The sequence below is a fragment of the Aedes aegypti genome, chromosome 2 (assembly GCF_002204515.2).
Source record: "Aedes aegypti strain LVP_AGWG chromosome 2, AaegL5.0 Primary Assembly, whole genome shotgun sequence".
Lineage (NCBI taxonomy): Eukaryota > Metazoa > Arthropoda > Insecta > Diptera > Culicidae > Aedes > Aedes aegypti.
In genome coordinates, this window is record NC_035108.1 from 188,411,404 (window position 1) to 188,436,260 (window position 24,857).

At 38.7% G+C, this 24,857-nt stretch overlaps 2 protein-coding genes across 3 annotated transcripts in view; one reads left to right on the forward strand and one right to left on the reverse strand.

The window, feature by feature from the left end:
• LOC5577292 (ankyrin-3) overlaps positions 1-8,905 on the reverse strand; it is a 39,824-nt gene extending 30,919 nt beyond the window's left edge. The window contains exon 1 of one of the 2 annotated variants that reach the window (XM_001656343.2): positions 8,393-8,905. The gene's annotated coding sequence lies outside the window, so the exon portion shown is untranslated. Of the gene's footprint in view, positions 1-8,379 lie in introns of both variants that reach the window. The other variant, XM_021843477.1, reaches the window with a different exon arrangement.
• A 4,852-nt stretch (positions 8,906-13,757) lies between these two features.
• LOC5577291 (eukaryotic translation initiation factor 3 subunit I) lies at positions 13,758-24,614 on the forward strand. Its single transcript, XM_001656342.2, has 3 exons — positions 13,758-13,919; positions 14,120-14,346; positions 23,610-24,614. The coding sequence occupies exons 1-3, from the start codon at positions 13,917-13,919 to the stop codon at positions 24,358-24,360; spliced, it is 981 nt and encodes a 326-aa protein (XP_001656392.1). The 5' UTR covers positions 13,758-13,916; the 3' UTR covers positions 24,361-24,614.
• Positions 24,615-24,857: the final 243 nt, after the last annotated feature.

The window sequence follows — 24,857 nt, forward strand, 5'->3', positions numbered from 1 at the left end:
TTCGAAGAAAAATATAAAAACTGGGGATTAGATCTGACTGAAATGGTCTATTGATTAACAATATTTAGCACATTCACTAAGGAATGAAAAAGTTCATTTTCAAATAAATTTTATTTTTTGCCTATTATTGTTAAAAAATAAACATTTTTCGATTAGAATCCTTTAATAACATGTAAATGAAGATTAGCCAATAAATTTTCGAGTGCTATTCTTAACTAGAATTACTTTATGATAAAATTAATTATAAAATGCGTCAAGTTTGGACCCGCGTCAAATATGGTACGTTCACGGTACAGAAGAAAAAAAGACACTGTGACAGACTGAAATGCTTTTCTTCACATGCAACCCGAATATATCACATGGTATTATTCGATACGCGATGCGAAAGAGGGGACCTTCCGAGGATGAAGACGTGGTGAAAAACGCATGGTTTCTAATTGAAAAAAAAACCTAAGCGGCCGTCTTCCAGTACGATGAAACTGGCGCGAGCCAAGTTTCGCGATCAAAAGGGCATGGCAACAGTGCGCATCGTACCTTCGTGCTGTGCGTACACGAATTCTCTCTGCTCTTGGAAGTTTTTTTTAACTACCTAAAGCAATAAAACAGTACTTTTCAGAGCTACAAAAAACAATAATTTTCAGTGCTAAAATTAAAAACGGTACTTTTCAGTGCTACTAAAACAGTACTTTTCTGTACTATTTTTCTACTATTGATCCCTTTACAATCCTTGTTTGGACCCGGACCTTCGATTTTTCGTTGGACCCGTTGGCCAAAGGTAGCGGTGGTAATCCTTCTTGGACACCGTCTTGGGAAAAAACCTCTCGAAGGTCACGTCTTCTTATTCACTAAACATGGTTGCAACAACAAACAAAAGGAAGGGTAAATCTCTGAACTCACAACTTCCTTCCTAAAACGTGGGATTAAAAACTGTCACTAAACGTGGCAAGAATGGAAGAAAGGACGTTTCCCCGGAATGCGAACTTTCTTCCAAGGGTGAAATGAATAATTGTATCGAAATGAGCAATCAATTTGATGCTCTAGACAAATTTTCCGAACACCAAATCGAAGCAGCCTCTAACCCAGGCTCTTTGATTCAAGTGAGGAAGCAAAGAGTGCCGCCTATCGTGGTCAGTTGTTCCGAATTTGGGGGATTTAGGCAGGAGATCTTGAACTCCATTAGGGGAATCAAGGTTTCCTTCCAAATCGCAAAGAAAGGAGACTGTCGCGTTTTCCCTGAAAATCTTGAAGATCGCGAATTTCTTCTCAAAATGCACATTTTTTTTAGTTATGACGACAAAACTGAACGTTTGTTCAAAGTCATCTTGAAAGGTCTCTCAAGTGACTATAAGTCACCTGAAGAGATCAAAAATGGAATAAATGATTTACTTGGATTTTCCCCAGTCCAAGTAATCATTATGAAAAAGAGAACCCAATCTGACATTGTTCGGAAAGGGCTTTCTCGAGAATATTATTTAGTTCACTTTAACAAAAAAGAACTAAATAATATTAAAGCTTTAGAAAAAGCAAAACTTTTGTTCCATATCCGTGTAACGTGGGAACATTTCCAGAAACCTGGAGGAAATTACCAGAACCCCACTCAGTGCCGTCGGTACCAAAAGTGGGGCCATGGTACAAAACATTGATTTGCGGAGGTTCTTCTCACGCCAAGGACGTCTGTCCAGTGAAGGAAGATACCACCAAGTTTATATGCTCTAATTGCGGGGCTAATCATAAGTCAAATTTTTGGAATTGCCCTTCACGCAAGATAGTCGTTGAGGCTCGTGCCAGGCAGATGAAAGATAATATCCGTTACGATAACGGTCGTTTCCGGAATTTGCCTGGTAGAGTATCGAACAATGCTCATTTTACATATAACGATCGCTTGATTAGGAATCATACCCACCAGGATCATGCTCATTCACAAACTAATTTTAATCCGTCGGGTAGCCGTTCGAATCTTTCAATTTCGAAAATATCTACCCACCGAAAATCTTTTGCCGATATCGTAGCAGGTAATTTGAACTCCTCCCCTATTCGTACTATGAGTACCCATTCTACTTGTTTTAAAACAAATGGAAAAAACCCTACCGCCACAGGTAACTCCTACTTCACTTCTTCGTCTACCGAAAATTCTAATGGGAAATCATCAGATGTACCCACTTCAAGTGATATGTCTGCCTCTGATTTGAATTTTCTAACTGCATAATTGAATTTAATGATTGATGCAATGTTTAAAGCCACCACTATGACTGAAGCAGTCCAAAGGGTGTAAAATTTACAAATCAAATTATTATTGGATTTTTGAATTATTGGATTACGTTTTTCTAATGGATCCAAATAATAATTTAAATATTTTAAATTGGAATGCTCGTTCTCTGAATGGTGAAGAGGACGAGCTGTTTAATTTTCTTACAGTTAATAACGTGCATATACTGCCCATAAAGGCATAACTGTCCCATATGGAATTAGAAGGCATTGAGAAAACAGCGCTCAAAGTTTAAAGTTTGCATTTTCATACAAATTTTCATAATTTTCTAATTAATTTTTGAATGCAATGTTCATCTAGCTCCACCCCGCAGAATACTCATTTTTCTAATATTGATCAGTAAAAAATATAAAGTTGTACATAATTCCAGGTGTGCAGTTGCTATTGGGGTTCAAAGTTCATATAGAGACTGTTATGCCTTTATTTTTCAATATGGGACTGCACCAACTTCATATTTTTCCACAACATTTTCAAACAAAGTGAAAAACATTTCATATGCCTAGTGAAGTGCATATTAAAACATGAATGTTGCAATGAAAAAAGGTGTTAGTTCGAAAATCAATATGTGACAGTTATGCTTTTATTGGCAGTATAGCAGTTATTACTGAAACGTATTTGAAACCTAGATCTAAACTAAAAAGAGATCCTAACTTTTTTGTTTATCGTAATGATCGACTTGATGGGCATCTTTCATAGGCGTATAAAACATCAACTGTTTTCGTCATTTGTAACTAAAGTTTTTGAAACTTTAGGTGTTTCTGTTGAAACACAGCTTGGTAAATATACTTTCATAGCTGCTTATTTGCCTTTTCAATGCTCTGGACAGCAAGTTAATTTGCTCCAAACTAACTTGCGAAAATTAACTCGCAATAAGTCAAAATTTTTTGTCATTGGTGATTTTAATATCAAACATCGGTCATGGAATAATTCTCAAAGTAATTCCAACAGCAGAATTTTATTTGATGAGTGCTCTTCAGGATATTTCTCAATTCAATACCCTGATAGCCCTACATGTTTTTGCACTCCTAGAAATCCTTCTACGATTGATTTGGTCTTAATCGACTCTAGTCATCTTTGTAGCCAATTAGTTACTCATGCTGATTTTGATTCTGATCATGTCCCTGTCACATTTCAAATATCCCATGAAGCGATTCTCAATCCTATCAGCTCCACTTTCAATTATTTTCGAGCCGACTGGAATATATATGAAACGTGTATTGACTCTAATCTTGATGTTAACATTTCTCTAGAAACTAAACTTGATATTGACAATGCTCTTGAAACTTTAACAAATTATACTGTTGAAGCCAGGAGCATTGTAATTCCAAAATTTGAAGTAAAATTTGAATCCGTGATTATAGACGATGATCTTAAACTCTTGATCCGTCTTAAAAACGTGAGGAGAAGGCAATTTCAACACACTCGTGATCCTGCTATGAAAATTATATGGCAGGATTTGCAGAAAGAAATCAAGAAACGTTTTGCAGATTTAAGAAACAAAAATTTTGAAAATAAAATTTATCAATTGGACCCTGGCTCTAAGCCCTTTTGGAAATTATCTAAAATCTTGAAAAAAAACTCAGAAGCCAATACCGGCATTGAAAGAGGAAAACAAATTATTACTAACTAATTGCGAAAAAGCTCAAAAACTTGCTATGCCGTTTGAAAGTGCGCACAATTTTAATTTAGGACTTACTAGTCCAATTGAAAATCAAGTTACTCAGGACTTCGAAAATATTCTTAATCAAGAGAACGTTTTTGAAAATGCCTGGGAGACTGATTTGGAAGAAGTGAGAACTATTATTAAAAAATTCAAAAATATGAAAGCTTCTGGCGATGATGGAATTTTCTACATCCTCATCAAGAAACTTCCAGAAAGTAGCTTATCATTTTTAGTTGATATATTTAACAAATGTTTTCAATTAGCATATTTTCCTGACAAATGGAAAAATGCTAAGGTTGTTCCAATTTTAAAACCAGACAAAAATCCTGCAGAAGCTTCTAGCTATCGTCCAATCAGTTTGCTTTCCTCCATCAGTAAACTTTTTGTAAAGGTCATTTTGAACAGAATGATGGCCCACATCAACGAAAATTCAATTTTTGCCAATGAACTGTTCGGATTCCGCCATGGACATTCGACCACTCATCAACTTTTACGTGTAACAAATTTGATCCGTTCCAATAAATCTGAAGGCTATTCTACTGGTTTTGCTCTTCTAGACATAGAAAAAGCATTCGACAGTGTTTGGCATGAAGGTTTGATTGAAAAATTAAAAAACTTTAATTTTCCAACATACATTATTAGAATAATTCAAAGTTATCTGTCAAATCGTACACTTCAGGTAAATTATCAGAACTCCAGATCTGAAAGACTTCCTGCTGGTGTTCCCCAAGGCAGCATTTTGGGACCAATATTATACAATATTTTCACATCTGACTTACCTGAGGTACCTCAGGGATGTCAAAAATCCTTGTTTGCGGATGACACAGGCCTTTCCGCCAAAGGACGAAGTCTGCGTGTCATCTGTAGTCGATTGCAAAAAAGTTTGGATATTTTTTCTTCATACTTGCAAAAATGGAAGATTTCTCCTAATGCTTCCAAAACTCAACTAATAATATTCCCACATAAACCAAAAGCTCTTTATTTGAAACCTTCAAGTAGACATGTTGTCACGATGAGAGGGGTTCCAATAAATTGGTCAGATGAAGTTAAGTATCTAGGGCTCATGCTAAGAATTTAACTTTCAAAAATCACATTGAGGGCATTCAAGCCAAATGTAATAAATATGTAAAATGTTTCTACCCCCTTATTAATAGAAAATCAAAACTTTGTCTTAAGAGCAAGCTTTTGATATTTAAACAAATTTTCAGGCCAACCATGTGCCTTTGTTTTGATGCGGTGAGCACCGAAAAAAGTTACCTTCAATGATCCATTCGCTTGTTACTATAATTCGGCAGTTATCCTGAATGGTAACTCTCCGTACTGAGCACGTTGCGATATTAAACAGGGGTATACCACAATAGATCAATTAATAGTCGCAGTGGTTCAAATCCCAACAAAAAAAAAAATAATAATTCGGTTTGTCTCATGTAATGATTACAGACGGAAGTGAGTGCTTCGTGAAGCCCAAGCAGGACAGTTCGGTTTTGCGTCGTCCGATTGATTTTGGTGACGGATTCGCGCGTTTTTGTTTTTGTTGCCGGAGAATTTTTTTCCCCCTGTTTTGGAGCGTCTTGCTGGGTAGTGCTTCGTGAAGCCCAAGCAGGACAGTTCGGTTTTGCATCGTCCGATTGATTTTGCTGACGGATTCGCGCGTGTTTTCGTCGCCGGAGATTTTTTTTTTTTTTTCACCTGTTTTGGAGCGTCTTGCTGGGTACGTATTTGGGAAGGCCCAAGCAAGACGGTTTATTTTCGGGACGCCAAGAAGTTTTGCTGTCAGTGTCAGTTTTGTGTTCAGTCGATAATGGATTACCAACTGGTGAGTTCGTTTCATGCTTATGATAACACATATTTTCTTGAAAGCGTAACTTTTATGTAATATTAAAACAAACTTTGTATGGTTCGTTACTATATGTGTCGGCATTATGCTTTTTTCTTATACAATTTGAATATACATGTATTTTTCTCTTTTTGACATTATTGAAAATTATTAAAAAAAATCTTTTGAATTGTTCGACATTGTGAATGTTGACGTATTTTCTAAAACTTCTACCATATCGAGACAAAATGCACAGTAATACTCATATGTAATTTTCAAACAAACTATGTATGGTTCGTCACTACAAGTGTCGGCATTATTCCTGTTTCATATAAGTTAAAATATATACATGTAATTTTCAGTTTTCGTCATTAATAAAAACGTCTTTTGAATTGTTCGACATTAGAGATGTTGACGTATTTTTCCAAAAACTTCTCGAGACAAAAATACAAAACTAGCTTTAAATACAAGTCGTATATTTCCCCCTTGTCCATGGATCGCATCACCGACCAGAGGTGACTCCCAGATCTTTTCCTCCCTCACTAATAAACACCCTTCCCGTGGTGATTGTGGAGATGCAGAGGTATTCTCGGTCTCTAGAAGCAACAATCATTACACCCTAACATTCCTTCCCCATCCCAACTGACTGTAAGGACTTGGCCGGCGCCGTTATTGATCAATAATATTAGATCTGCTAAAATTGCACTTCGAGAGTAAGCGGAAACTCCCATCCCTTATTCATTTGGATCGTAGTGCAATTCTTACCAGTTCCGATCAATCACGGAGTAGCAACCATTGACATGTACAGTCAGTCTATGCTATGCTATGCTATGCTATGCTTAAACAAATTTTCAGGCCAACCATGTTGTATGCTGTACCAATATGGACTAGCTGTTGCAATACCAGGAAGAAAGCTCTGCAGAGAATTCAAAATAAAATTTTGAAAATGATTCTGAGGCTTCCTCCCTGGTATAGTACCAATGAGTTACATAGAATATCCAATGTTGAAACATTGGAACAAATGTCAAATAAAAGAATTAATAATTTCAGGCAAAAATCGTTACAATCTTCTATTGCCACGAATAATGCGTTATATGTTTAGGTTAAGTTAGGTTAAGTATATTCAAAACGTTTTTTCTCTCTTATAAGCAGGTGAAATTAACTCACCTGTAAAAAATCTGAACTGCTACGGCAAATGAAATGTAATATGTTGTTAACAAAATGTTAATAAAATCTTAGATTTGTGTTACCAAATTAGGATGATAGTGTTGTCTAATAACACAGAATACCTAGATATTGGCTGTTTAACGATAAACTTGCAACGATCGACGCGCCACCATATTTCATATAACGGAGGTTATTAGAAATAACTTGGAGGTGATGATTTGGAGGTTATTTAGCGATTTGGAGGTTAAAATCACCTCCAAACACTAGCGATTTTGCGGTGGGATGTTGACGTTTGATCACGAATAAGAAATAATGAATGTAATGTTTGGAATGATACTAATAAAGATATTTAAAAAAAAACTTATCAGACATGTGCCGAAAGGGCTACCTATCAAATAACTTTTCCGAAAACAAAAACTTTCGCACTGATCTGCATTGGAAAGCACATAGTTCTAAACCCAACGAGCAACTTTGCCGAAAACGTCGAGTTTCTAGCCGACATTGTGACATATGTGAGTTTCAAATATTTGTAGCTCATTAGCGCCTATCATTTGTAGAATATTGAACTAAGCAAACATGTAGTGTACATATAGCGCTTAGACCAATGAACAAAATTGCCGAAGACATCCTACAGAATTTAGAACAATCCTAAGATCTAGTTAAAGAACGTCATAGTCGCATAGAGTAATTAAAAAAAAAGTGTTTTTAAGCTTGCATTATCGTGCTGTGAAATTCCCAACTAACCAATGTGTAATATAGTAGCCCTTTTTCTGTTGCAATTCTTCACCGAAGAAAGTATAATTTTATGTAGAACTGTTCTGAGAGATGCATGTCCAATATTTGTAAAGAAATATCGCTGTTTTAGACTTTTTCACAATCTTTTTGAATTTCCTTATATTTTTCAGTAAGACTCAAATTTGCTTCCCAAAACTGCAGACAAATCGAAAATACGTTGAAATTTCGCGAAGTTAACCTGATTTAAATTAGGGGTCAATAATTACAAGGCAGAAGTTTCAAATCCCTAGGCAAGACAGCGGCGTTTAGAACGTTAGAAGAGCATAATGTATTGGAAATCAAGAATGACAAAACAAAAAGTATTCTAGAGAGATTGATCCTAAATTAAGATTCATAAACGTTTGCCCATCAAACTAATTCCAGAAAATAATCTCTGTAAAATTGCTACAATTCTTAAATATTTTCCACCGAGAATTTGAAAAGAAATTTTTGTAGAACCATAAAATGTTCGCGTATAGTCTGAAGGTATCTTATAATTAAGAATGACTAATATAAAAGTATTCATTAGAAATTAGCCTAGAACGCCAAGTCTAAATATAGCACTTCATTGTAAACCATTCCATGTTAGCATTATGCAATGGACAAAAGAATGATCTACTTTTCCCTTTACACCTTCTAATCCTATTCCATCGTTTCTCTAACTATAAACGTACAAAATAAACTTCAACCTACTTTAGATCCTTACCAGGCGGAATCCGCTTACAGGAACTGCGCCTCATGCAGTTGAAAGTTTTCCTCCTCCGAGCTGGTCTTTAATTTTCTACACACTGAACTTGAGCATATTACAAACAATTGGGCCACCGTTTCACTGCCATGCACTCTACACCCCACCGAACTGGAGCAGATTTTGGTTACCAGCTGCTTCCGCGGAAGTTCCAGATAATAGGCCAGGATTATTGCTTCATCAGTTTCCCACACACACAAACGCCTGGAGGAACGCGAAGGAAAAATCGATACTCTCGAGAAACACTGCAATCGCATTCAAACTAACCAGCAGCTGAAAAACACTCACGGCGATAATTCCCGGAAATTCCAACGGAATCCGACACTCAGCGACTAGTTTAGGCGCTACGCGATCATTTTTGGCCCAATCGGAACTGTTTTCACGACGATTGAACGGATTTTATGTGGAAATATTTTCACTCTTTGTTGTTCCAAATTGTTGCTTTAATTTTTCTTTTCGGTTTTATTTATGTTTTGACGCATTTTGACAGCTGCTGCGATTGTAGGGAACAACGGGGATCTATGAGCTTCATTAAAACATAAAGTCGAGCAGTTTTGGATACACGTTTGAAAAGAGCTGAAAGGCTTAAAATCCTTTTTTTCGAAAACATTGCTGTTGAACCCATTTTAGCTCGCCCACGCAAACTAACACCTCTATCAATGCTTGTTAATTCTTCCTGATAAAGGTATTGATAGGCGTGAGCGAGCTAAATTGTAGAGATGGTCGGGTTTCACATTTTTCAAATCCGAACCCGGCCCATACCGTGATGGATCAAAATCCAGACAGTACCATTTCCCGGACACTCTAAATATATTCAAATTTTATCCATATTCTTTACTTTTACCATTGTAGATCATTGTATCTATTTACCACTGCAAAATAATTGATAAAAACAATAATAAACTAATTATTCCTGTTGAACGTCGTTTCGTCGTGATCAATTTCAAAAATCTTTGGACGCACAAACCAAACCACGAGTACCGTTCGTTGAAGAAAGGGCCCATTTACAAATTTCATAACGCTGAAGGGGGTGGGTGGGTGTCCTCAGAATGTTACAGCTCATACGAAATTCGCAGAATTTTCATATGAAATGCGATATCAAAAATAGTCATTTTCAGCGTTATGAAATTTGTGTATTTACCCAAAATATATGTGAAACTTTTTTTTTTTATTGCAGTGTTTCAAACGTAATGGTTAACAGAAAGCTTCTTTGAATGTTAGATAGCCTCAAGGATGAAGATTATTATGCAAAGTTGTATTTTATGGTGTGTAAAAAGACTGTCCGGGATTACGAATTTGTGGTTTCAAATCCGGACTTCATATGGAAGATAATGAAACTGGTCAACATGTTTTTTTAAAGGAAATTTAAAGAAAATACAAGAGAAGACTTGAAAAATGAAAAAAGCGGTGTGTGTAATCAGGGTTCAATCAGGGTTGACACTCAAGCTAGGGCCCATTCACAAATTTCATAACGCTAGAGGGAGTGGGTGGGTGTCCTTGCGATGTTACGGTTCGTACAAAAACAGAAAAATATCAATACAAAAAGCGTTACATGGGGGTGGGTGGGTATCTAAAATGACCAATTTTAGCGTTATGAAATATATGAACAAGCCCCAATTTGTATTTCAGTTCGAGCTACCATACTCCATTTAAGCTAAATATGCTGTTCCGCTCAAGAAAAGTAAAAATTTCTGCTCAACAAATGGTCAAGAAATTTCTTACAGTGAGCTTAATTTGAATTGGCATTTCTTTTCAACTGCGTACTGTGATCAAAGAAAAATGCTTTTCTTGAGCATTTCTTGCAAAAAATTTCCCATGCATCGAGATAGGCGATTACTTTTCTGTTGAAATGCATATTTAGCTTTAAGGCCGGTTTGCTACTGACAAGAAAAGGAATCGCCTACCTCGATGCGTGGAAAATTTCTCCCAAGAAATGGTCAAGAAAATCACTTTTTTCTGATCGCAGTACGCAGTTGAGAAGAAATGTCACTTCAAAGGGGGCTCCCTGTAGGAAATTTCTTGATCCTTTCAGTCAAGGAATAGGGTCCTAAAATGTTTAATGAAATCTTGTTTTTATTTAATAAAACGAAAGAGCATGTTACTGCAACTACTTCAGCAATTTTTCCCGCTCAAATAACGGATATATCATATTAAAACTTTAATTTAAAAATTGGATCCATAAATGAACCTTGACACTTGAGATCATGTTTGACGTTCGCTTAGTCGACAAAAATACCACAGGGGTTTTAGTTTTAACACTGGGGTTGTTCGTATCTGACATTTCGGAAGGGACACGGAAAACAAATTACACCCATAATTTGAGTTTAAACCAAGGGGTGTGACAAAATCTATAGAAACATAAAAAAATGTTTTTTGTACTTAAATAAATGAAAAACATTAAAAATTCAGTAAACATGTGTTTTTGGCCTAAACTTGAGCGTTTGGCACTAAAATTGGGACAGGGCTTTAGGACCCTGTTTCTTTACTTTTCTTGAGCGAAACAGCATACTTAGCTTTAGGGGGCAGGATCCGTCATTGATTTCAAAATTTTCAAGAGCAGTTTTTTCGTTAAAAATTAAGACAATTTATAGGAAAATGTGCTCACCGAAACATAGTGAACACATTTTCATCGAATAATTTTTAGTTTTGAACAAAAGAACTGCTTTTGAAGTTTCGATAATGACGATGACAACGATGGCGGAGCGTTGATAGTTAAAACATTAATATTACTTACTTGCTTATATTTGCAACACTGTGAGGGAAAAACGTACGAAGTTTCGATTTAAGGTGAAGATGAATCGAAGTCAAACCTCAAATTTTGAAGAGCACGAATCTGGAGAACCGAACATCCGTTCATCCTGAAAAGTTTTCAGCTCAAACTGGTGTTCGGTTCTCTTGATTTGTGCTCTTGAAAATTTGAAGTTTGGCTTCGATTTATCTTCACCTTAAGAAAGATATTTTATTGAGTTTGATATGATTTTCATGAGCAATATTCAAATATTTCATGCTTTAACACGTATGTCCGGATTTCGATCCAACAGTGTCCGGATTTTAAAACATCTTTTGATCCCGCTGTCCGGATTTAAGGACAAGGTAAGCACGAATATTTTATAAATTTTCAACACCTTCTTCAAACCCGGACTCGACCCGAACCCGAGACAATAATTCAAAGCCCGGACCCGACCCGAACCCGACAAAATTTCGCTGTTCGAACCCGAACCCAACCCGAGACCTGAACAATTTTTACATGAAAAACGTACGTACTGCCTGGATAAAAACGTATCATTCAGTGAATGGAATAAACCATTAATGTACAATATAACGTATTGGATACAATACAGCGTATTGTAATTGAATGTCGAAGCAACATTATTCTTGTTTGGATATACAATTCAAAAACAATATAATATATTGTAACAGAACACTGTATTGTTTTTAATTGGTTTTATACCTTACAATTTTGGTCAAATTCCTATTTTCGCGTAAAACAACTCTTGCTTTTTTCTATGTAGCTTTGCTGAAAGAAGTAAACAAAACAAGTTCAGAAAGCAAGACATGTTGGATGAAAAATATTCAAAACGTAAAAATAAGTAGTTTTTTGGAAGTCACTTGACATTAGCTGTAACGACGAATGCAATCATGATAAATATCTTTACTTCTATAAAGTTAAAATTATTTTGCTACTTTTGGCACGAATATCCGGTAAGGGTTTGTTCACAAATTTCATAACGCTGAAAATGGCCATTTTTGACACCCACCCACCCCCTCGTAACGCAATTTGTATGAATGTTCTACACATTTTCTATGAGCTGTAACATTCTAAGGACACCCACCCACCCCCTTCAGCGTTATAAAATTTGTGAATGGGCCCTAAGGGTCCATTCACAAATTTCATAGCGCTAGAGGGGGTGGGTGGGTGTCCTAGCGATGTTACGGCCCATACAAAAATTTAATAACATTCATACAAAAAGCGTTACAAGGGGGTGGGTGGGTGTCCAATATGGCCAATTCCAGCGTTATGAAATAAATGAATGAGCCCTAAGTTGGGGGACAATCCATACAAAATACAAATTCTATACTTTTCATCACTAATTGAAATACAGTTCGTTAAATTGTTTTTGTATTGTACAACAATACACAAATTGCTAATCAAGACAATACATGAACAATATATTGTATTGTATTTTTAAAATGTATGTATGAGAAAATATCTAGATTTGTATTGTTACGATACTTAACCACCCATACATTATATTGCAAAAATCTCATATACCATACAGTGAACTGTTCAAAACAATATATTGTACTGTAATTGTATTGTCATTTCACAATATACTGTATTGTATTTCCAATATATTGAATGGTACTGTTCCAATACGTTATATTGTTTTTGTATTGTATTTTTTATCCGGGTGGTGAACAGTGAACCGGTTCCGCTTTCTGTTGTCGTTCCGCTATCATTGCGTTTGGGCTAGTAATCCTTTATATGAGAGATAAGCGGAAGTAAAATGGAACGATTTGGCAACAGATCAGCAGTGCTTAGTTTACTCGGCGTCGAGAATGATATTGTACACGAACATGACTTGCTCATTGCTAAAAAGTGTATTTTGTTTCGTTATAGATCTTTGAGCTACATTTCCAAACTATTTACATTTACATTTAAAAATTAATAAACAGCATAAAAAATCAATAACTAGATATCGCAATGACAAAAATTCAAAAAAGGAACAAATTACATATTTTTGCTCTATGCAAAAACTTTCATCGAAATAATTTCAAGCGGATTACATTAGTTCTTAGGAAAATTTCAGATCATACGTAAGGCAGAGTCTATGAATGGAGAGTTGCGCGAAGCGACTTCTTTGAATAGTTGTTCTTCTTCGTCTTCGAAAATAGCCCCTATCTGTTTTGCTGGTCTGCTCGATAGGTAGACGGTTTGACAGTTCGATAGGTAGATTTGGTTTCACTCTTCGCGCAACTCTCCATTCATAAACTCTGACGTAAGGCATGTTCGTTTGGCTCACGCTTTGACAGCTCTCGCTGCTCAGTTGGCTCACACTTTCCTTTGACATAAATGTCAGCTTCCGCGTATCTCTCTTATAAAGGATCCTAGTTTGGGCTTTTATTCACAACAGAATGAAAGAGAGGCAGATAGAATATATGTATATGCATAAACTTTAGTGTTTTTTTTTTCGGTGACTTTTTTAATACTGAGCGATCCGCGTCTCTCCGTGCATGTTCCAAAATCGAGCAGTTTCAGTGCGCAGGGTGCGCAGCCCACGCTAATTCGGCCCACGCTAATTCGACCTCGAGCAGCGAGTTCCCCGCGCAGACGTTTTGACGTTTTTTGACAAGCTGGGTCGAAAGCTGACGTTTTCGTTTCATTCCTTTCGTCGCAAACATTTTCAACTCCTTCGACTCGCTGCCAGTTTTCCTGGTGAAATTTCGTGAAAATTTGCCGAAAAACTTGCACTAGAACACCAAAATGGTATGTATCGCGTTACGGAAAAGCGGAGTGTTGCGATTTGGCTGAAAATTTGTTGGATATTTGTGTGAACAAGTTGGAAAATGTATTCAGAAGAAAATCATAACCTCAAAGCTCGATATTCATCTCCCGGGGATTGCTGATCCCGGTGGAGGCTTCCTGGGCGTGAAAAGCGATGATTAATATTGGAATCTATGTTTCAGAAACCGCTGATGTTACAAGGGCACGAGCGTGCCATAACGCAAATCAAATACAACCGGGAGGGAGATCTCATTTTCTCCACGGCCAAGGATCACAAGCCCTCGGTATGGTTCTCGCTGAACGGAGAACGCCTCGGAACGTTCAACGGCCATCAGGGAGCCGTCTGGTGCGTGGATGTGGACTGGACAACGACCCGATTGATCACCGGCAGTGGTGACATGTCTACCAAGTAAGTTAACAGCAGAGCTGATGACTGGTCTCTCTTTTAATGCAAGTCTCTATTTTCAATGGAAGGTCTATAGGGCAAAAGCAGGTCTGGTAGCGAGTTACTTCTAAGTGACGGTCACTATTTTCAATCTGGTCTAGAATACACGAATTTCTTTTCACTTTAATTTGAAAAAAGTTTTGATTATGCTTTAGAAGTTGTGCCTGTATGTTATAAATTAATCATATCCGATCAACGGAAATTCGCAAGATCTTGCTATGAAACCACATGAGCCCGATAGGATTCTTCAATTGGTGGTTAAGAAACCACAGAAACCCGCTTGGACTGTAAAGCAACCTAGAATTATCAGGATCTTGCTGAGGATTCAGAAATGAATTAACAGCTGTCCAAGAGTTCGCGAGGAATTTTGAGGATATCACATTCCGCTGCTATAGGGGAAGGGGTGGTAAAATGGACACCTTAAGGATATCATCCTATTTCTGATAGAAAACGAAGAAATTTTATAGTTCTATCGCACAACATCAAATATAGGGATGTTATCTGTAGCAGCGGCACGAATCCAGACTGAAATAGTAAAATTTTCACATATTTTTATCGGTAGCAAAAAACGATGCGAATGTTCATTTTACCTGCACTATGTGAGTAAAATGAACAGCTGTTGGTGGTAAAATGAAAATCATGCGGAAAACGTGAGCAAAACAAATATTTTTGAAAACTTTCATTGCATTCCCGGAAATATATCCATTAATGATTGTAACTCATTCAAAAAGTAATCTAAAGGTATCAGATTTGACATCATATCATAATGATATTAACCTTACTGAAAAACCTCAAGACTCTCGAGCTAAAAGTAACGTAAGTTCTAATTTTCAAACGTGGTTTTCTAAAATCTTAGTTTTCGTTGACATTTTCACTTCAATTGACCTCCGTATCAACCCGAACACTTCGAATTATGCTTTAAATCGTCCGTGCGTGATAAAAAAAAACAATCAAATTTGTTATTTCTCGGTAACTGGCTCGGGTTCATTTTACCACCCCTGTTCATTTTTCCACCACTTCCCCTACAGTCGAATTTCGTTCGTTATACTATCTTTAGGTGTGCTTCGTTTTAATTGGGCTCCAGTTATCTGGGCTATAGCCCACCTAAAACGAAGGCAAACGTCATTTTCGTCTTATGTCAATGGGGTCCTAAAATTTTTAATAAAATCTTGTTTTTATTTAATAACACGAAAGAGCATGTTACTTCAACAACTTTAGCAATTTTTCCCGCTCCAATAACGGCAATATCATGTTTAAATTTTAAATTAAAAATTGGGTCTATAAATGAACCTTGACATTTGTGATCATGTTTGACGTTCGCTTAGTCGACAAAAACACCACAGGGGTTTTAGTTGTAACACTGGGGTTGTTCCTATCTGACATTTTGGAAGGGACACGGAAAACAAAATACACCCACAATTTGAGTTTAAGCCAAGGGGTGTGAACAAAATCTAAAAAAACATAAAAATATGTTTTTTGGACTTAATCCAACGGAAAACATTAGAAAATTGAGTAAACGTGTGTTTTTGGCCTAAACTTAAGTGTTTGGTGCTAAAATCAGGACAGGGCGTTAGGACCCTATTTATCAATGTTGCTAGCCCTTATTTTCTTTTGTTCTATGTTATTTGACAGCTCGGAACTCAGCCCGATTAGTGAAAGTCTTTCACTAAGTGGGTTAGAGGTTTAGTGCAACGAACGAAAGTTGACTGTATTGCGAGAAATTCTTAAGTCTCCGATGGAAGTTCTCAGAAGTCTATTAGAATTCCCCAGACTACTTTTAACAATCCTCGAATTTCGCTGGAAACCTATTCTGGATCCTCAAGATTTTGCCAGAATTTCTCAAAATATCACTAGATTTTTTTTTTTAATTTTTTGTTCTTTATTAAGGTGATTTTTAGCGCATACGGCTAGTTCATCACCAAAAATATCACTAGAAATCCCCAGTATTCCGGTAGGAATTCGTTTAGCATATAATAATAATAAATATTATTATTATCTTTATTAAAGCGACTTTCAACCGTTGGCTGGTTCGTCTCTAAAAACTAGCATAGAAGAGTCGTGGGTTTGAATCCCATTTGAGCAAGTGGATTTCTTTTTTTCATAATTTCACTCAACATTTATCCTTCTTTACCACGCGTAATGAGTTAATTAATTTAAAAACCATGCGTATTGGATTATCGACCAACCCTTTATGTGTAAATAAAGGTTTTTTTTTGTATGCTTGGCAAATCATTGTTTTCCTTCTCAAGACCCCTAAAGTTCCTAGTAGTAATTTCTGGCTACGCCACTGCATCATATAAATAAAACAACAAAAATAGATAATATTTAAGTTCCTTTATCGCAGAATTTAATTTTTCTTTTAGTGATGCGATTATCCGGAGGATTCGATTATCCGGAGTGAAAAAAATCTATACTCCGGATAATCGAGTCCGACCTGTTTATTAAATTGCCAGATTTCGCGCAGAATCTCCATTAACTAATTATACATTCTTAGGATTCCGCGAGAAACTCTTAATGTCCGCTAGGAACACCCAGATTCCGTTCAGTATCCTCAAGAATTCGCTGAAAATTCCCAGAAGCCTGTTATAAACAGATAGGTTTCCGTCCCCAGGAATCTTCAGGATCGCACGGTATAGGTACATCACCTACCGGCAGCTAACGGGAGCCCAATTAAAACGAAGCCCACCTAAAGATAGTGCAACGAACGAAATTCGGCTGTACTTATATAAATATAAAAGACTTCATTAAACGATGCGAACAAATGACTATCTCGAATCAAATAAGCACGTACGGGAGCCCTAGCAATTGGTCAGATTTTGAACAATATTATCGTAAGTAAAACACGTCTGATAGGGTTTAAGGTAGGCACTGGCCGGGGTACGAGTAACCTTGGGAAAGATCGAGTAACCAACCCCCGGACTCTAAGCTAAACTGCGCACTATGGCCCTCCGAACATTTTAGGGGTCCGGAAATCTAAGGGGTTGGTGTCAGGCCCTGCAAGATAACCGTAAAAACACATCAGCACAGGAACGTCAACGAGAGAATACGGACCGGAACAATCGGCAAAGACCACAGCGACGAAAATGGACTAGTGATTGGAAACTCGGTACGTGGAACTGCAAATCTCTCAACTTCATTGGAAGTACTCGCATACTCTCCGATGTACTGAAGACCCGCGGTTTCGGTATCGTAGCTCTGCAGGAGGTGTGCTGGACAGGACCGTTGGTGCGAACGTTTAGAGGTAATCATACCATCTACCAGAGCTGCGGCAACACACGCTAGCTGGGAACAGCTTTCATAGTGATGGGTGATATGCAAAGGCGCGTGATCGGGTGGTGGTGGCAAGTTAAGAATCAAAGACCGATTCTTTAAGTTCAGCATAATCAACGTGCATAGCCTACATTCCGGAAGCAATGATAATGACAAGGGCGCATTTTACGCGCAGCTCGAACGCGAGTACGACCGCTGCCCAAGCCACGACGTCAAGATCATCATAGGAGATTTGAACGCTCAGGTTGGCCAGGAGGAGGAGTTCATACCGCCGATTGGAATGTTCAGCGCCCACCGGCTGACGAACGAGAACGGCCTACGACTGATAGATTTTTCCGTCTCCGTCGTAGCACCTATTTCCAGCACAGCCTCCCGTATCGGTACACCTGGAGATCACCTCTGCAGACAGAATCGCAAATCGACCACGTTTTAATCGATGGACGGCACTTCTCCGACATAACCGATGTCAGAACCTATCGTGGCACTAACATTGACTCCGACCACTACTTATTAATGCTGAAACTGCGCCCAAAACTATCCGTCATCAACGATGTACGGTACCGACGCCCGCCTCGGTACAATCTAGCGCGACTGAAACAACCAGATGTCTCCAATGCGTACGCGCAGCATCTTGAGGCAGCGTTGCCAGATGAGGGCGAGCTCGATAGGGCCCCTCTTGAGGACTGCTGGAGGACAGTCAAAGCAGCCATTAACGACGCTGCCGAAAGCATTGTCGGATATGTGGAACGGAGGTCAAGAAACGATTGGTTCGACGAAGAGTGTCAGGAGGTTTTAGAGAAGAAGAATGCAGCGTGGGTTGCAATGCTGCAGCATGGTACGCGACAAAACGTGGAACGATACAGACTGAAGCGGAAACAGCAAACCCGTCTATTCCGGGATAAAAAGCGCCGCCTGGAAGAGGTGGAATGCCAAGAGTTGTTGTACCGTTCTCAAGAAACGGGAAAGTTCTCGAGCTGAAATGTGCCGGGATAAGAATGGGAGCATCTTGACGGACGGACGCGAGGTGATCGAAAGGTGGAAGCAGCACTACGATGAACGTCTGAATAGCGCAGAGAACACAGGCACAGAAGGTCAGGACAGCGAAGGCGATGGCTACATCAGCACAGCGGACAGTGGAAACCAACCAGCTCCCACGATGGGGGAAATTAAGGATGCCATTCAACAGCTCAAGAACAACAAGGCCGCTGGCAAGGATGGTATCGGAGCTGAACTCAACAAGATGGGCCCGGTAGGTTGGCCGCATGTCTGCATCGACTGATAGTCAGAATCTGGGAAACGGAACAGGTACCGGAGGAGTGGAAGCAAGGCGTTATATGCCCTATCCACAAAAAGGGTGACAAACTGGAGTGTAAAAATTATCGTTCAATCACTATCCTAAACGCCGCCTACAAAGTGCTATCCCAGATTCTCTTCCGTCGTCTATCACTTGTAGCAAATGAGTTCGTGGGAAGTTATTAAGCAAGTTTCATCGACGGCCGCTCGAAAACTGACAAGATCTGTTCCGTGCGCAAATCCTCCAGAAATGCCATGAGTACCAGGTCCCTACGTACCACCTGTTGATCAATTTAAAGGCGGCATAGGACAATATTTACCGTGTAGAGCTATGGAAAATCATGGACGAGAACAGCTTTCCCGGGGGAAGCTCAGAAGATTGATGAGAGCAACGATGGAAGGTGTGCAAAACTGCGTGAAGATCTCGGGCGAACACCCCAGTTCGTTCGAGTCTCTGCGGGGACTACGACAGGGCGACGGACTTTCGTGCCTGTTGTTCAATATTGCGCTTGAAGGTGTCATGCAGAGAGCCGGACTGAATAGTCAAGGTTCGATTTTCACGAGATTCGGACAATTTGTTTGCTTCGCGGACGACATGGATATTATTGGGAAAAAATTTGAAACGGTGGCAGATTTGTTTACCCGCCTAAAACGCAAAGCAACAAAAGTCGGGCTAATGGTGAATGCGTCAAAAACAAAGTATATGCTGGTTGGCGGAACAGCGCGACAGGGCTCGCCTATCGCCTAGGAAGCAGTGTTACGATAGACGGGGATACTTTCGAGGTGGTGGACGAGTTCGTCTACCTCGGATCCTTGTTGACGGCTGACAACAATGTTAGTCGGGAAATACGAAGGCGCATTATCAGCGGAAGTCGTGCCTACTATGGGCTCCAGAAGAAACTGCGGTCAAGAAAGATTCACCCCCGCACCAAATGCACGATGTACAAAACGCTCATAAGACCGGAAGTCCTCTATGGGCATGAGACGTAGACTATGCCCGAAGAGGACCTGCAAGCTCTTGGGGTTTTCGAACGCCGAGTGCTAAGGACGATCTTCGGCGGCGTACAGGAGAACGGCGTGTGGCGGCGAAGGATGAACCACGAGCTCGCTCAACTCTACGGCGAACCCAGTATCGTGAAGGTATCTGAAGCTGGAAGGATACGCTGGGCTGGGCATGTTGCAAGAATGCCGGACAACAACCCTGTAAAGATAGTGTTCGCTACGAGTCCGGTCGAAACGAGAAGGCGTGGGGCGCAGCGAGATAGGTGGATTGACCAGGTGCACCAGGACCTGGAGAGCTGGGTCACAGTCGAGGATGGAGAGAAGAGATGTACCGAATATTCGGCCGGCCGAATATCTCGATTGTTTTGATTTTGCCGAATATTCGGTCTGCCGAATAATGTATTCTGTTATTCGGCCGAATAGGCCGAATAGTGACCGAATAGTAACAAAATTAACTAATTAAGAAAAGTAAAAAATCAAACAATTTATTCAAATGATGATACATTAAAATTTTCGTTTCATGCATTCTATGAAAGGAGTTTGACGCCAAATATTAAAAAATGTGAGAATTTCTCCGATATATGACATTATGGTGACTACGGTGCTGCTCAATACACAAGACATTCTCTGCAAATGAGCCTTAAGCTAACATTACAAGCTTTGCCAAATGTGCACATATTTCGCTAGGCATAAACCAACAGACAAACATCGATTTCAACACCAACCAAATCTATGCGATGACAAACATTTGTTTGACTCTGTATCAATCCATGCCAAATATTTGCCATAGTGTACTGATAGCTTTATAATAATTTTTCTGGGGCTGTAATAAGAATAGTCTAGTGGTACAGACTAGTTTGATCCGTATGGACTCAATGCTTTTTATTTTATCCGTTAACATATATAAGCACTTTCCATTCTTTCGATATTGTTTGGGTTGAGACACCTGCTCACGTTCTTCCTTTAGTATGCTAGTCAATGGTCTGAAGTCTGTTTGTTCCAATTTCTTTGAAACACTCCCAAAAGTCGGATGAGAAATCTAGTAACGTATATTGGGTTAATCTTTAACAAAACATGAAATGGATAAAAATTGCTTGCAATAGAATACAGATCCTTTACTTTAGAAATACGAAAAATCTTTGGAATTTACTATTTTTGTGATTACAACCGGTTTCAAAAGTTCAAGGTCATCATTTTCATTCATAATCCGTTCAATTTTTCACTGTAGAAGCTTTCCCTACTTTTTTTTGCTAAGTTAGCAAACAAAAACGAGTTTCTTTATCCAGGAATAAAAATATAGTTTTAGAGAAATTAGAAGAATATACGGGTGTAACTTGGCCGAATATTACGTCATTATTCGGCCGAATATTCGTTTGGCCGAATAATAATTTTCCAACTATATTAAAATTACTTTGAGTCAACTAATTTATAGTTGAATTTTGACGTTTGACAAATATAAATTCAATAAAAAATATAGTTGTCAACAACTATACGGTATAGTTGTTTTATACAATATACTGTATAATCAACTATATTTATAGTTATCTCTAAATTAACCTTAAAATATAGTTAACTTGACCAGAAAAATGATTACGAACACTATATTTTGTTAGGGGCCCAGATAGCCGTAGCGGTAAACGCGCAGCTATTCAGCATGACCATGCTGAGGGTCGTGGGTTCGAATCCCGCTGGTCGAGGATCTTTTCGGGTTGGACATTTTCTCGATTCCCAGGGCATAGAGTATCTTCGTACCTGCCACACGATATACGCATGCAAAAATGGCCAATCGGCAAAGAAAGCTCTCGGTTAATAACTGTGGAAGTGCTCATAAGAACACTAATCTGAGAAGCAGGCTTTGTCCCATTTGGGACGAAACGCCAAAAAGAAGAAGATATTTTGTTCTCCGTGTTATCCAAAATTTGCTCAAGGAAATTGTTGAGCACTTCAGCGTCACTATCTCCAGTTATTTGCTCAGGGATTACTTCAATTTAACAAAAACTATCTTAGAGACACACTATTTCTAGATATTTTTCCATTAATCTTACAACCAAGTTTCCAGTTGGTTTTTTAAAGATTTTTACGGATTTTCTTCCAAGAAAAACGCAAAGGTTAATTCCAGAGTTTTTGAAATAAATTGTTGAGTTTTTTTATGAAACCCGGTCATTTCATCCAGGGGTACTCCAAAGAATTTTTCCAAAATATTACCGAGGGATTATTCGAGAAAATCTATTAAGAACTTTTCAAAGAATTTCCCAAACTCGACCCTTTGTTCTATTATAGAGTTCTTTAAGATCTTTTTCTACAAATTTCTCCAGCATTTCATCGAAGAATTACAACTGCAGTTCTTACAAACAATTCTAAAAAAATGAAACTTACAAAAGTTTATTTAAGGTTCCATACTAATTTCAAATAGAAAATACTACACATTCATTTGCTTTTTTTTTTTCAATCATCCCAACAATCAACCTAGAAACATCCTACATAAATCGTGAACGCATACTTGAACAACTTCCTGTTGCTGAATACATTTTTGATGAAATTCCTCTAAGAATCTCTTGGGAAATCCGAAGAGTTACCTCTGAACTGAAAATTAGGTAAATGAATGTATTAGTGAAACGGATAAGAAATTATCTGTAACGATCTACAAACATGATTGACAACAATAAATGAATGAACTAATTCGTGTCGCTGTTCTCCAGGGAAGCAGGACAGACGGAGGAATTTTTGGGATAATTCTTATTGGAATCCCGGGAATCATTTCCGAAAGTTTTCTCAAAAGTATTTGTACAGAAGCTAATGGAGCAATCCATGGCGAAATACCTGGAAGAATCCCTAGTGCAATTATTGGTGAAAACACCGGGGGATTTCTTTAAGGTGAAGATGAATCGATTCATCTTCACCTTAAGGGATACCTGGGCGTATACTGAAAAACATTCATGGGAGAATCGTTGGAGGGAAGGATTGCTTATAGTATCCGAAGGATTCTCTGTGAAATCCGTAAAGAAATTCTTCGAGGAGCAACTAGAGATGTTTTTTGAGAAATCTTTTGATAAGTTTCTATAAAAATCCTAGAGATGGTCGGATCTCAAACCGACGGGTTCGGGTTTGAATATTCGATTTTTTTCGAGTTCGGGTTGGGTACAAATTATCACAAAGTCACTAATGACAAAAAAAAATATTGCGAGTCAATTTCCGAAAGTCAGTTTGAAGCAAATCAACTTCCTACTAAGTGCATTGAAAAGGCAAAAAAGGCCGCTGAGTTCTATTACCCCGAATGTACCATTACCCAAAATTCCATCACCCCGAATGCTATTTCCCCGAATTTATGATTATCTTGACATGATGATTTTGATGACCTATCCTCATGATATTGGAATTCGGGGTGCTGTCATTCGGAGTGATGGGTCGTTCGGGGTTTTGTGGAATTCGGGGTGATGGCGTACAAGTTAATGGCATTCGGGGTAATGGGGTAGAATCCTTTTTGGTATCTGTTTTCAAACATAAGGCCATCTTTAGCAGAGTTACACATCGTATGACGAGCTACAAAAAGTATTTAAGGTCTTTAAACTTCTTATTTAAAAGGCATTAATTCGATACCAGCCATGTAACTGACTTTATTCCTAGTCTTATGATAAATACTAATTTTTATTTGCTACTTTCAGATTATGGGACGTTGAAACGGGAAGCGTCCTCGGAACCATTCCATGCAACTCGGCTGCCCGTACGGTCAATTTCAGCTACTCCGGCAACCAGGCGTCTTACTCAACGGACAAAGCTATGGGTCATAACTGCGAGTTGTTCATCATCGACGTTCGAAATGTGGACTCCAGCATTAGCAATCAAAGCCCCGTTCTGAAGCTGACCATGAATCAACAGTCGAAGATTACCTCCATGCTGTGGGGAGCCCTGGACGAGACTGTCATTACTGGCCACGAGAACGGCTCCATCCGAATTTGGGATCTGCGTGCAGCCAAGGAACTTAACTCTGTCAACGATCACACCCTCAATATCAACGACATGCAGCTGTCTTCGGATGGAACCATGTTGGTTTCTGCCTCGAAGGACGCCACGGCCAAACTGTTCGATTCGGAATCGCTGATGTGTCTGAAGACGTACAAAACGGAACGTCCGGTTAACTCGGCCGCCATTAGCCCAATCCACGAGCATGTTGTGCTGGGAGGTGGTCAGGAAGCTATGGAGGTCACAACGACTTCGACCAAAGCCGGTAAGTTCGATTCTCGATTCTTCCATTTGGTGTACGAAGAAGAGTTCGCTCGGGTGAAGGGCCATTTCGGTCCGATCAACAGTTTGGCCTTCCATCCGGATGGCAAGAGCTACGCGACGGGTGGTGAAGACGGTTTTGTGCGTGTTCAAGTTTTCGATGCTTCGTATTACGATTTTGTATTTGAGTAAACGACACAAAAAGGGGAAGATTCTATTCTAATTGTATGTAATTCCGTGTGATTCGTGAAGCAGTGCGAAAAGACTTGAAAACGACAGAGAGTAAAGAGGACAACAGGAGAAAAAAGTGTGCGTGAGGAAGGGTCCTTATCAACAGGAAGAACTGGAACTCTGTTTTAGGTATCTACTAAAAAGGAACAATGTTCCGGGACGATTGTCAACTTCCGTGGATGAATAAATTAAGAAAGTTGATAACGTACAGAAAACTGCAAGCGTGCCATACCTTTAAAATATTGTGAAATCCAAAGAATCTTGATGCCACGGAAATCTACAACGACTCAATTTCATGTTTGTACAGAACTCTGTTGATTTCACTACAAGTTGGTAAACAAGACTTCTTGTTTGTCTTCGCTTGCTGGATTTTTTTTCGGAGCTAGTTTGGGTGGCTATTCCGCTTAATAACCAGGGTATCTACTACCTGGGGCCTTCCTTAGCCGAGAGGTTTAGAG

What these genes read in the sequence shown, in the direction of transcription:
- LOC5577291 (XM_001656342.2), top strand. An exon ending in AGTGGTGACATGTCTACCAA is followed by an intron (nt 14,347 to 23,609) that starts GTAAGTTAACAG and finishes TGCTACTTTCAG; the next exon opens with ATTATGGGACGTTGAAACGG.